We start from the raw sequence: 14,420 nt of genomic DNA on the forward strand, positions 1-14,420 counted from the left end.
ACACATCATTGGCATCCTGATCAGACCAGCAGCTGCTTGACAGCTCGCAGGGCAAAAAAAGGGAGAAATATTTTGTGGTTTTTCACCTTTGTGCCCCATTATTAAGTTGGCATTGAGTCCTAAGCATTCCATGCTGCCAAAATAGTGCCCACAATGCCAGAAGCAGCTTGTCTGAATCATTTATACAAGTTATTGCAGTGATAATGCTTTTATAAAGCAGTATAACACACAAAATAAAGTCTTCAGTCATGCAGCAATGAGATATAAAGACAAAGGGGACAAGAGAGAGTGAGAAAGTGGCTGAGAATTGCAGATAATGTAAAAAATAAAAAAATAGACAAAACATGAGCAGACAAATGTGCTAAAAATAGAGAAGCAGAGAAATGCAGATGCAGTCATTTCTTGATTAAGCAGTGAATTAGTAGTACGCCTAACAGAGGGGGTGTGGTGCGTAATTAAGATGTTATTTATCCTCCATTATCTCGATGGGGATCATAACAGTCCTTCAAAAACAATTTTGGATTTTATTTAATACTAAAATCCCCAAAATAAATCATGTGCTGGCAAATGTAACCAATTATTATGCTTAAATTGTGTGTTGTCCGCCTCATTATAGTCTTTGTTTGGCATCAAACAGTGGCACAATAAAGAGTGACTCATTTATTATGCTAAAAAAAATAGGATTTTTCTTAAATATTTTTATCCCAATACATATTTTTACTGTAATATCTGCATGCCATGCTTCTAAAAACAGGACCACAGTAGTTCTCTGTTGCGTGGGTTAATAGACTGAAACAACAGGTGGGCACAGCGCCATGTAGGAGCAGAATGAGGGCAGCAGCACAAAGAGGGAAGGGACAGTGTGTGTGGACTCCATTATTGACTGTTTTCACGCAGCTGTGATGAGGAACACAGACTGGAGCATAGTTAAAAGTCCGCTGCGGGGGTTTAAGTGCATGTCGCCAGAAATAGCACTTAATCGGTGGCTTACCTGCGGTTGTATCGTGAGCGCGACGAGAAAAATCACAGTCCGCTGCAGGTGGAGGTGTCCGCGGCGTGGCTCCCTGCTCATGCCGGGCTTCCTGGTGATCTTTCCGCTCCCGTTTCTTGGATCCAGCCGAGTTATCCGGTGCGCTCTTGTGCTCTCCATCCCTGCGTCAGGGGCTCGGGGACCGTGTTGTGCGCACTGGCGGTGGTGGTGTCCCCCTCCTCCTTCTCCCTCCCTGCGTCCGTCCGTCCGCCCAGCTCTCCTCCTCTCCGGTCTTAAACCCTGAAACTCCCGCAGAGCCACTTCATCGCGTCCAGGTCACAGAAACCATAACTACCTCTCTGTCTCCGCTCGATTTATCCACCACCACCCCACGACCCAAACACACACCTGATCAGCCCCTTGTCGCTGTGTCCAGGGTGGGTTCCCACTGGGAATGACACATGCACACAAACACCCACACACGGCACATAAACACACTGCCCCCGCGCTGGTTTCCTCCCTCCACCTGCGTTAGTTAAGAGGCTTTAAAGGTCCAATCTGCCGGCTCACTTGACTTGAACTCTCATCCCAATTAGCTCACACTCTCTCTCTTCTTCTGTCTCTCTCCAAGCCTGATCCTCTCACACACAAAAAAAAATGAAAAAAGGAAACCTAAGAACGTATATGCTACTTTGTCATGTGTGCGTGAAAGCTGGCACCAAAGTTGCGTCTCTCCAGCGGAATGATTGCGCTCTTCTCATCTAAGCGGCTGGTTGGTGGTTTGTTAACCCGATACGAAGTCCGGCGGCGACAGTCAGTGTGGGAAACAATGAGGGGGGAGAGAGAGAGCATGGAGGGTGTGTCCTGAGGCAGGGAATATCCGTCTTTCTGCTCTTGTCCGGATGGTTCCCAGCGCGCACTAATGCGCTCATCCCTTTCTCTCTCTCTCTCTCTTTCTCTTTACACTTTGCGCAACCTGCGGACCAACCCAAACTTTCCCCCTCTAAGTAGGCTATGTCACATTTACGCATGGGATTATCATGAATGCGTTTCACTTCTCCTCTTTGGGTTTTCTGTTTCCTCGCTACCTTTTGTAGTACCTCGCTGGTTCCTCTTCTCCAGTTTCAGCTTCAAAGCTCCGTCGTGCCAATTAACAGCTTTTCACAGTGTGTCGCAGGCTCGGGTGGCCTCTGAATGGGGAAGTTTCTATAGGCGCTTGAAGCCGGAAGCCCTCCATAATTAAAATACCGCTCTGCTACGGTTGGTGACATTGCAGTTATTCATAAATGTATTGGAAAAAACAAAAACAAAAACAAAAACGGAGACATTTGGTCCCTTTGGAGAGGGGTCTCTTCTTGGTGATTGCGCATGGCATATGTGGCACAGGTGCCTTAACGCGCGTATTTCACACCTGCACATTGATTTCTTACTAAATGTGATCATCTTGCTGACATTTATGATTCAACTTGCTCTGACAGCTGCCGGCCTGTATGCTGTGAGCACATGCTGCTGTTTAATGGTGCCGCCGGCTGCAATAAATACTAACCGGGTGAGCGCATTAAATATAAAAGAGAACTGTAGAGTGTAAAGGCATCTTTGACAACTGGCACCGGTCCCATGGCATATTTTCCACATCTGACTTCCACAGCTCGTCTTGTTGCATCCAGGACCTCCACACAATGTTCCTTCTTAATCGGAGGGAGATCTAATGAGATGCTGCCTCCCTCCTCCACTGGGCTTGTTGCTCAAGAGCTTCCCTGACAACCGCTGGTGTTTCCGCGGCCTGGCGCTCCGCAGTGACCCCCCGGAGCAGAACAGAGGGCTCTTAAGGAGCAGAGGGGTGATTTGCATAGCGGAGCAGTGACCTCCAAACACGAGCTGCATTCTAACCAACAGATCCGGAAACAAGCAGACATCAATGATCTGCTCAGAAGCTGCTGTGGTGGGCTTCACCTGAAGAAGAGTCACCAGAGAAACCTGCAACCTTCTCACCTGAAGGGAAGTCTTGTGTCTGGCACCACCTAATGGTCACATCTGAGCTTCTGGCAGACTGTTAATATGCAGGACTTCTACAGAAGATAATTGTCTGTGAATAGCTAGACAAGTATGTTTTAGTTTGTCTTGTATTATGTTAGACTCTATTTGCCTTTATTTATTCATTTTTAGTTTATAAGCACCAAGAGGACTGACATCCAATTTCGTTGTATTTTTGTGCAATGACAATAAATAATTCTATTCTAGTCTATTCTATAATTAGAAAATCCATGACAGACAAGCAAGTTTTTTCAGTCCTGTTTTCCTCTGCTGCAACAACGTAAATAAAGGTTAATATCCACCATGCAAATGATTTGTCCAGTGTTTGATTCTGGCTGGAAAGTTTTGTTGCACATGACCCCATAGTGCTCTGTTCACTGAGTATTTCTACTCCATCAGATATTAAAGTGTTTACTTCTTCACAGACACTTTCCCCTTTAGTACCCTAAACCTTGTTAAAGTACCTTAACTTTCTTTTCTTTTTTTGTATCAGCTTGTTCACTTTTCAGTGAAACTGTAAAATTGAGTGAAATGTTCAATATTGACTGTACGTTATGTTTTTAATGCCTTCAGATCAGGTGTTCCTACACCTTTTACGAAGACAAATTCAAGTTTTTTTCAGCAGCATACAGCTGTAGCAAATATCACGTATTAATGCATATTTCTTAAAGACATTTCAGAATCACATATCTTACTTGATTTTAATTATTAATGCATTAACACGTTCATCACTTTAATGTAGCAGCCAGTGGTGTTTGTGTCCAGGTATAGGGACTAATTGGCCATCATAATATCCTCAGCTATGACATGTGGCTCATTTATTAAAATTTTGCTGCTACTTTATATTGTGGCTGTCCGAGGCTGTGACGTTCAAAAACAAATTGTCTATTTATTATAGACTCTCTCTCTGCAGTGTAAGTCTAATGCCCAACGGCATCACGTGACGGACCTGGAGATTGTAATTCCACTGTTTGGCCACTATGTCATGGTGCTCTTCCATCATATCTGGTGCCCCCCCTTAATCAACCTGGGCCTCCTCAGTCAAAAGCCTGGACACACCACTGGTTGCAGCTGGTAAAAGGGAAGCTAATGTTACTTTTTATTAGTTGATTTAAATAATAATAATAATAAATAACAGATTGTACATTTCTTATTTTTCAATTTACTTGAGTTGTAACAGGGTAATAAGGCGTAATAAGCTATGCTTCAGCCTTTTCGGTCCAAATGTCTATTATCAATTTTCTCTCTCTGTTTAAATGTTGTTTACTTTGATCAATGTTTTTTTTTTTCTGGTTTGTTTTGATGACATGTATTGACCGAAATAAACAGAAACAGATACGAAATTTATATCTTGTACTAGCAATCTAAATCTGCAAAGAACTAAAGCTGTCAAGAAAGAAAAAAAGTACAATATTTGCTTCAAAAATGTATTGGAGGGGAAGTAGCAGAAAGTGGAAATACTTAATTAAAGTGCAAGTAGCTCAAAGTCGTACTGAAGTAAATGTACTTAGTTACTTTTCACCACAACACAGACACAACTCCCACACATCACCCGCCTGATAAGTAGAAGTTGCCTTTCAGTCCCTGCAACTGAAAGATCACTGTGTTGGTGAATGGGAAGGCAGTAGGCGTGTTGCCAAGAGCATGCGACACACACACACACACACAAAATCACTGACACACACACACACACACACGGCGCCCTGGTGGCTAAGGTCAGCGCTTTCTCAAGGCAAAATAAGGGAGTGTGGAAAGGCTTGGGAAACTACAGAAGAATGTGCATTTCTGTGTACACTGTTGGGCTGACCTGAAGACAATTACTCAGGGCACAGTTTAAGTCCACAACAGGGAGGCCCTGTGTGTGCCGGCACAGTTAATAGTGAGTCTAAATTAAGCTTTTCAGGCCTAATTCACACATCACTCCGCCCCACACTCATGAATCCAGCCTTTGAGGAGGAGGTGCTGCTCCTTATTGGCCTGTAATTACTACAGTGTGTGTTCTTGTACTTCCTACATTGTGAGGACCGGAACACGTTTTTGACCAACAGAGTGAGGACATTTCGGCCGGTCCTCACTTCTTTAAAGGCTTTTTTGAGATTTCAGACTTTGTTTTAAGGGTTAAAGGTTACATGATAATGATAATTAACTGAAACTGTATTGTGTGGTTACAAAACTAACTAAAATTATTGTGAAAATGTCCTTCACTTTCGTTTTTGTCAATTTTTTTCATACATAATGAAGATGGATAAAGCAAAGGAAATAAAGGCCAAATTTACTGTGACCTCTTTTAATCTCCCACCCAACAAATACCACATTACAAAAAAATAAAACTAATAAAAACTAAACTAAAACTAAAGCATTTAAAAATATATATATGTATATATAGCAAACTCACTCTAAAAACTCATTAAAACTAACTGAATTTGAAAACAAAAATTCACAACAAAATTAAAACTAAAACTAATGAAAAATCCAAAACTATTATAACCTTGCAAGGGAATTCACTGTTCCAATGAGGGCCCTCACAAAGATAGAAGTACAAGAATGTGTGTGTGTGTGTGTGTGTGTGTAGGATGAGCTGCAACACATACAGCAGGCATTTACTAATTGGCAAACTCCAGACAATTATCTATATGTGCATTCATTACATATTTGTAAAAAAAAAACAGATTACTTACATACAGTCTGTATAAAATGAGACATTACCACAATTAAGGTACTTGTATTTGAGTAATTAAACTTTATGTCACTTTATACTTTTACTCCAAATCACAAAGAATACTGTTCTTTATACTTCTCTTCGCCCCCTCCTTGGTGCCCCCATGTTTGAAAAAAAATGTAGCAAAAGTGGTGGATAAATGAGATGCAGTGTCCTTTGGGTCAGTGTTTCCAGAACCTCTCTTTAAGTACCACTCGTTATCAAGAGTTCATGATGAGTTGAATATTTTTAATCAGCCGTGTTTGAGCAGGGAGAGGGATCTAAAACATGCAGGACAAGTAGTACTCCAGGAGATGATTGGGAGAGACTGCTCCCAGTGCCCTCCAAGTGAAGAAATCTAAATGCATGACATTAATGATGGCCCTTAAATGGAAGAACAAGATGCAGTGTCCTCCAGCTTGGCCTTAAAATTGAGAGAACATGTTGCAGTACCATGGACGTAGACTTGGCATCTTATGCAACTTAAATTTTAAGCGGTTCCTCGCCCTTGATTCTGAATGCAAGCACCTTTCAAACCTTGAAAACACATTAAGATTCATGTTTTCAAGGTTTTTGGTTTGGTTTTTGGTACCAATTGCAGCTTTACAAGTGGTATAACATTAAAAGGCTGCTTGTATGTTCAAGGTTCAGTAAATATTATAGTTATATAACAGGTTGGGGGCATTCTGCCTTCCAAATGAGCACTTTTACTTTTGATACTTCTGATTACAGCTCTTTTAATTAGGGCCTCGGGGCAATCGCACCAAGCACTGGTCCCATACAGCAATAGCTGTAGGGACCAGTGCTCGGGGCGAAGCTATTAGTCCTACATCTTGAAGAGTTGCAGGACAGATTATATATCAAAACGTGCGGTTTGATCGGGATCGGTGTGCTATTACTTTTCTCTACAGAATACGAATTTTTTTTTACGTAAGTCGCAAAAAACTGCCCAAAATTTTGCATTGAAATGAATGGGACGGCCGACAAAAAATGAGCAAAAAAGAACAATTGGAGATTTTTAAACGTCTACTTCTCCGGCATAATTTCACCTAGAGACTCCATTTAAACTTTAAACAGTAGACACACGTCTTGTGTATCGGTGTATTAATCCACGTTTCGATAGGTCATATAGTTTTTTTATCAGTCCCTGTTCAATGACCATGATCATTTTTGGAGAAATTCTGAGATTATAATGGGTGTGTATTGCACGGAATGTTTGTGTCAGAGTGTGTGATGTCATCGCTCAGAGTGTAGAGGGAGAGAAGAAACTGTCAAAAAATAAATTTGAAAACTGCGCTCCAGGCCGCAAATTCCACTCTACAGAAATAATTTATACATAGAAATGTAGGAAAATTAGTCTTCTCACTCACAATCCTCTGGTAAAGCTGTCAGAGTTATAGTTTGGGCGTAGGACGCACAGATGATCCACCAACACCACCAACAGCCTCATTGGCTCCCATATTAAAAATGCAGGGAGATTTCTAAAAAAAGGAAGATGGAACAGTTTTTTTAGATCGCTCTAACAAAGCTATTTTTTTCATTTTTCTTAAAAAAAAAACATATGTACACGTTCAGGAAGAATTCAGGACACTCAAAGTGAAGTCAGATCAATGATAGGTATTATGGTTTTGCCAAAAATGCTTTCTGTTCTAGTTGTATATTCAGTATTTCTTTGGTACTTTTACCGAAGAAAAGGATCTGAGCTCTGCTTCCTTCAGTGCCTAAAATACAAAACGCCACTGAAGACTTTCAGCTGTTTTGGTCCACATGCATCAAATGAGTATTCTTTACATTCACTGATTTTTTCTAATAAAGTAGAATTAGTATTTCTGCACACAGCAGCACTAATGCTAAAGGTGTGATCCAAGGCATTGAAGAAATAAACTCATAATCATTAGACATTAATTCAGTGTCAGTCGATCAGCTCCAGTTACAAGATACAAGTTTCTGGTTCTTGAATTAAATTCAAAAGTTAATTTGAAAATAAATTAAACCTCATAACAGAGACGGATGAGGGAAACAATACAAATAAATACAAAAAAAAGAAGTATGATGGCTCAAGAGCAGCCAGTAAGTTATATAATCTAATTGATTTTTCAAATAAGTAATCCGTCTCAAAGGCACAGAGGCCAGAGGAAGATAGAAAATATCTTTTGGCCAATCACGATTAAATGAATTCTCCAAATGGTTTACTGCAGCAGCAGGAGGGATGTGATGGTTTGTATGGAGACCTATAATGCTCTGAACAATGTGATTAGAGTTGGACTACTTTCTAATAAATACAGGACTAATAGAACATTTCATTTTTTCCTGAGGCCAAAGAATCCAATTTTGTTTGAATTTATCAGTTTTGTAGAGAATGTGGAAGGCCGCAGTATTGAGATTGAGTCCAGCCAAGGACTTCTGTTGCATCACGTCCATGCCCTTCTCTTCCTCCCTACATTTTAGTTTTGAGCTACAATAATCAACCAATTGTCCAAAAGGGAACTGAAGCCGTGTATAGCAGGAGAGACTGTGACATGCAAGCTTCAATCACACAAAAACAAGAAACATTTATGTTCAACACGTTGTTTGTTGCAGTGTTATCTGATATGCCTGAGGTGTTCAGGTGTATTTAGTGAAAAACAAGAAAAACAAATGAACCAAGCATGCAACTCAACACAGTTGAGTCATTAACGTAACACATAAGTGATGTAAAAAACATGACCTTTATAAAATCCCTAAAAAGAAAGGAAAATATTTACTAATCTCAAATACAGATGTGTGTGAGTTTTGGGTGTAAAATTATGGAATTATGGACTAAATGATGAAATAAAGATGTGTAACTCTGTTAGTTTTCAGGGAAGACTTTAAAATCTAAAATTATCAAGGGTTACAATGAAATTTGATTGAATTTGATTTTTCAGTTTAAGCTATCATGTGTTTTGGAACAATGTGAATTATTCAGTTAATGTAATGTATATAATGTAATGTATATGCATGTAAATGGTAGAGGAGAGGCAAAAATAAGCCTTTAGTGGGGCTTCAGCCTGTTCCTTTTTGGTTGCTGTCTGATGGATCCTTTTGTAAAAAACATTTTATTTTGTTGTCTTTGATTTGTTTTTTGTAACTGAAATAAAGTATTCATTCATATCTAGAACAAATGTATTTTATGATGAAACAAAGGCTGAAAATCTGCAAAATTTACTCAAATTTATATTTCAAATACCTCCTGTATTTTTTTCCTTAGTAATTGTGGCAGTCATGTGCAGCTAGATTTGTTTTAAAGATCAGATCTGTTTAGCCTAAAACAAAAAGATGAAAAAATGGATAAAACATGGGGCCGATAGCATCTCAGACAGCTGGATCAGTTATTGTTCCAGACCTTTCAAGTCAATGTTTATATACTATATAGATTATATACTGGAATATTTTTTACCAATTCGTTGTTGTATTTAAATGGTTTACACTTGAATCTTAAATCCTGGTAATTTTAAAGATTTTATATCAAGTTGCGTATCCGGATTGATAAAGTGGACCCACATAGTCCAGTCTTTCATATCATCCATGCAATACAGATTATGGATGAATATTTCACCAAATTTCATGACGAGGGAAGAGGCAGAAATTAATAATGGGCACAAAAAGTAAGAATTTGTTTTCAGATGGGTTCCTGAAAAAAAAAAAAAAAACAATTTACACTTTGTGTTTAGATCATCCTCCCCTTCCTCTGTGCACACAGCTCAACATGAGAGGCAGAAGAAAGAAGGTTAGTAGCTCCATCTATTGGTCTGAGACCAACTCTCACTACAACATAATATAAAGAAGTGAGGCAGATCACTGGCTCAAAGAAAACAGATTTTAATTATGAAAAGAAAAAAGCTCCAGGTACAATGTCTGGCAGAGCAGACCCTGGGTGCAATGCTTCATGAAAAACAGATAAAAAAATACAGAAACACATCAAGTTGCTCGTGGATTTGACTAGAAGTCAACAAGGACTGATACTGATCAATAAGATGAAGAATTTACCCATCATTTTGACTGTTGACTTCTATTAAAGTCAAGAGTTCTGTCAGTGTGGAAAGATGAAACACAGAACAACTTGATGCTAGTTGACAATTCATATACTTACATGTAATCCTGGACCAAGGTTGGAAAAAAAAAAGAAAGTGTATGTTGCACTGATCAACATAAATTTCATTAAAAAAGTTCAGGTCACTGCTGTACATTTTAAAAAAGACCAGTATTGAGGTGTTATTTCTTAGCGAAGGAGATCTTCATGGCGTTGGCTTGTGTGATCTTGAAGCCTTGTAGTGCGTCTCGAGCGGCGCCGGCCTGCACTTCGTTCTCAAACTCCACAAAGGCGATGTCGTGGCGGCCCGGGACCAGACGGACCTCTTTGAACCCGGGAAACCTGAACACACAAACACACAGTCAGGTGTGGCATTCAACAATACAAAAACCAAAGAGAGAAGCTTCAGAGACGTTACTGACTGGTTGAAGAGCATCGAGAGCATGAGCTCGTTGGTCTCCTCCGGCAGGTTGGTGAGGAAGAGGATGTGATTGGGAGGATTTTCTGCGACCTGTGAGGAGAAAAGACAGCAGAGTTCAGAACACAATCAGGACAAAACAGCATTTGTTAACCCATTGACGCCGGGAAAGCATTACCGCATTTCTACCATTAAAGCCGGGAGCGCTGTTGCGTCACTCTACCATTAAGGCCGGGACAGCGGATATGTCATTTTGTAGTATTTGTATTTTTTTCCACCTATTTTCGGTCTCTTGGCCAATGAAATGCATCAGAATACATGCGGGAGTGTCGCAATGCAACATGGGACTTTAAATCATGGAGGAAGACGACTATAGCGGAGGAGCTCAGCAGGAAGTGACGGAAGAGATCTGATGAAAACAGCACCGATGATTTTATTGCTGATTCGGACTTTGAACCCTCGGAACCAATCGAACGGCATTTATGGATGAGGAATATGTTGTTAGACGACATATTTTCACCAAAGAACAGACAGATTTGTGGCCATCTGGAGATAATAATAATAATATTATTAATAATATATTAATATTGATAATAATAATTGATTGTGATGATGATAAGAAATCATGACTGTTTATGTCTTATATTACTTTATGCGTCGTTGAGTACCCTGAAAAGTGCAATATATAAAATGTATTATTATCATTATGATAATTTTTTTTTTTTATTACAGTAGGGTAATGAGAACTATGTCTATTTCTTCCAATGGTCATATCATGTTTGCATTTTGCTAATGGGCATGTATTAGTATTATACATAGGATTTTTTATTCAGACAAATGTAACATTTGCTGAGTTTGTTGATTTTTTTAAAAACTTGGTTTGGACAAATAAACTCAACTTCTTATGAAAGCCGCTGGTATAAGCTCTCAAATACTTTTAGAACTTCATTTCTATCTGCTACAGAGGCTGAAAAATCTTCTGTTGAATTACCAGAAAAACTTCAGGTTTTAGGGGGTTCTTTCAAAATCGCCCAGAGGTTTTACAGGCATGTTTTTCCAGGTGTTTTAGGCCTCAATGGGTTAAAAATGAACAGAACACACTACCTGCTGGGGCATCTGTCCAGGCATCTGTCCGGGCATCATCTGGCCAGGAGGCATGGCACCAGGGGGCATCTGACCAGGAGCCATCCCCGGAGGAGGCATCATGCCAGGAGGGGGCATGTAAGGAGGCTGGCCCGGCATGTGCATCATACGAGGAGCCTGGCTCATGGGAGGCATTCCCTGGAGAGGAGAGAACAACAGTCACGAGTGGGTCAGCAGCTGTTACTGCAACTAATTCCTCATTTCATTTATTTAACAGGGACAGTGCATGGCTCTCAGCCGTACCAGAATTAGCTAGGAGCTAAATTTCCTCTGTCGTCCCTGGGCAGGAACAAATAACAAATCTAACACAAACAAGCCTTTCAAACAGCAACAACAAAGTTTCACACTCTTAAAACAGAATACAACACAGAACAGCAAAAGTAAAGTCACAGTACTAAGACACAACACGAAATAATGTTAAAATACAACACTTTAAAGATATAAATGCCACCATTTGTCCATCCTCACACCATCAATGATCTCAAGCTAATTCAGTTTGTGACACGATAATCCAGTGTCTAACTTTTGTCTATCTGACCTGTGACCATGACCAGTGGTGGCAAGTAAGAAAAACTTTTGCCTCTTTTAGCCTTGCTCCAATTACGTTTCCTTTGATCATTTACAATGTTTTGATTTCATATTTTTAGTTTCAGCAGCTTAAAAAAAAAGTAGGAAAATACAAAATCTTAACCTGTAAAATCCAGGTTATTTGGATTTCAGTTGCAATTTTCAACCTGAACAATGCAACTGAAAGCCAAATAACCTGGATTTCACAATAGTTTGCTGCGTTGTTTATATTTACTCATGGCCACTAGTGATTACTTGATACATTTTACAAATTCTGCTGCCAACAGAAACGTTGCAAATAACTATTTTGCAAGTAAGACAGTTTGCTTGCAACTTTTGATCTACTTGTCTCTCTCCTACAAAACTGTCACATGAAACAGATGTGTCAAGTGTTTTCCTGTCGACATTAATTCCACCAACTGATTAACAATAATACACCTACATCCCTACTTACAGGCATGGCAGCCGGTACCCCAGCAACCATGGGGGCAGCTGCTCCCGGTACACCCTTCTTAGCTCCGCCTGCATCGGCTCCTTTGACCTTCTTCTTCTCTTTTTTACGGTCACGCTCCACATAAGTCCCCTTCATTTTAGCGATGATGTCAGAGTCCATCTTGGCGTACTGGATGCGCTGTAGGACAAGACAAATGAGTTAAGATCACAATGCATCTCAAAAGCGGTATAAAATTAGTTTAAAAGTAGTAAAAAAAAATAAAAGGTGTAAGATATGAGGTGCAATGTATGAGTAGAAATAATATAATAAATGCTGTGTTAATCGCGTCTTTGCCATCTTCTACTCCGTTTAGCTTCACGTTGATCTGGCATTCATTCTGTGATTAACCTACCATGGGTTTGTCGTAGAAAGGAAAGCCCTGCATGGATCTCAAAGCATTGGAAGCGCTGTTAACTTCTTTAAAAATGACAAAGGCCTGACCCTTCATCTTCAGGTTTCGTGCGACCAAGATGTCCAAAATCTGTCCAAACTGTGAGAAGATGGCGTACAGCGACTTTTTCAGCTCTGCAGAAACACAAAACAAAATGTGAGAATCAACCAGTTTGATTACAGGGATCGTCGGTGTGATCTGATAATTTAGCTTAATGCAAAGACTGAGGGCTAGACGGTGATGATTAACTTACCATCTTTCTTTATTTTCTCGTTCAAGTTGTTGATGTAGATTGTATGATTAAGCCGCACATCTGGAGTGGCCATCTTCTAACCTGCAGGTAAGAAAAACACTTGAAGGATTCCCTTTAAACCAGTTAGAAGAACTATTATTGATTAACCCTCTGGAGTCCATCTATTTATTGAAAATACGTTTTATTTACAGTAATAACTTTATTTATATATGTAGACAAGCTGAGAAAGCCAGTTGAAAGTGCAATCATAGGGGCTTTCACACTGTACCATTTATGTTTCTACACCAAAATTTACGTGCAAATAGACTGTTTTGTAGTTTTATTATTTATTATTTTCTCTGCTGTTTTTGTGTGTATGAATGAAAAAATGTGATTGATAGCCAAATCTATGTGGAGAAAAAGGAGCCATGCCTGTGATCTAAGGGCAGACTAAAAAAATGCTACACAGAAACAGAAATTAATGCATAGGAAGTTGACAAATTTGAACCAAAATCTCCTGCACTTCAGAGGTTTAACTACTAAGAAGCTAGCAAGCTAAAGCTAGCAAACAACCCCCACCACCTGCAATAACGTGGAGTGAACGTTAGCTTAGAAGCTAACAATTAGCTACAGCTAACATTCTTTATTTTAGATCTACTTATCGCGAGAGCCTGGTGCCCCTAATTTCTACAAAAACGTCCAACTGTATCCTGAGACCACACATACGTTTACAAATATATCTAATCAGTAAAATAATGATTAAAGTGATCGACAAAGACGAACTCACCTCGAAGCGATGAATGAAAATCCCGGCCTTCACAAATCCCGTCCTCTGTTCTCGCGTTAACACAGAACACAGTGGGCCACTTCCGGTGTTTCACTAAATTATCGTCACCCTGTTAAAATAGTCGCCTAACTCATTTTTTTTTTTGCAAGAAACACAAAAAACTTCACCAAAAGTGTAACATATGACATTTATTGATAATTTCACTCAAAAAGGATTTAACAAAGGATGGCTATTGGCATAGTAATAACACTGTATGTAAATAATGTAACTTAAGAGAAATAAATGACTTAGGGAATTTTTTGAACATGCCTTTTTGACGTAAGCAAGATATGGTAACACTTTATTTTGAAGGTGTCTACATAAGAGTCACACAAGCCTGTCAGAAACATGACATGACAAGTATCATGAGCATTAATGTTACTTCAAAGTGTCATTAATGTTCATGACACATCCCATGTCAAACCACACATTTGGATTTTTTTTAAAAAGGACTAAATATAAAGAGAGTGACAAATTTGATAGCTCAGGTCACAGAATGTGACCTCCCTTGTTCTGGTTAATCTAGCCCTATAAAATCATCTTTTTTGCCTCTTAGTCATACAGAAATTACTCAGACACATATGAATAAACTAAGCA

At 39.5% G+C, this 14,420-nt stretch overlaps 2 protein-coding genes across 2 annotated transcripts in view; both read right to left on the reverse strand.

Moving 5' to 3' along the window:
• LOC131970187 (protein jagged-1b) overlaps positions 1–1,774 on the reverse strand; it is a 68,209-nt gene extending 66,435 nt beyond the window's left edge. Inside the window, exon 1 of the mRNA XM_059331513.1 lies at positions 992–1,774. Within this exon, the coding sequence (XP_059187496.1) occupies positions 992–1,150 (159 nt within the window). The 5' untranslated portion in view covers positions 1,151–1,774. The remainder of the gene's footprint in view (positions 1–991) is intronic.
• Positions 1,775–9,526: 7,752 nt separating this feature from the next.
• Positions 9,527–13,849, reverse strand: snrpa (small nuclear ribonucleoprotein polypeptide A). The gene is made up of 7 exons (XM_059331369.1): positions 13,785–13,849; positions 13,019–13,099; positions 12,727–12,899; positions 12,336–12,512; positions 11,276–11,452; positions 10,176–10,264; positions 9,527–10,095 (listed from the first exon to the last, which is right to left on the reverse strand). Exons 2-7 carry the CDS (start codon positions 13,089–13,091, stop codon positions 9,936–9,938), a joined length of 849 nt encoding a protein of 282 aa, XP_059187352.1. The 5' UTR covers positions 13,092–13,099; positions 13,785–13,849; the 3' UTR covers positions 9,527–9,935.
• Positions 13,850–14,420: the final 571 nt, after the last annotated feature.

The sequence above is a fragment of the Centropristis striata genome, chromosome 4 (assembly GCF_030273125.1).
Source record: "Centropristis striata isolate RG_2023a ecotype Rhode Island chromosome 4, C.striata_1.0, whole genome shotgun sequence".
NCBI classification, from domain to species: Eukaryota; Metazoa; Chordata; class Actinopteri; order Perciformes; family Serranidae; genus Centropristis; species Centropristis striata.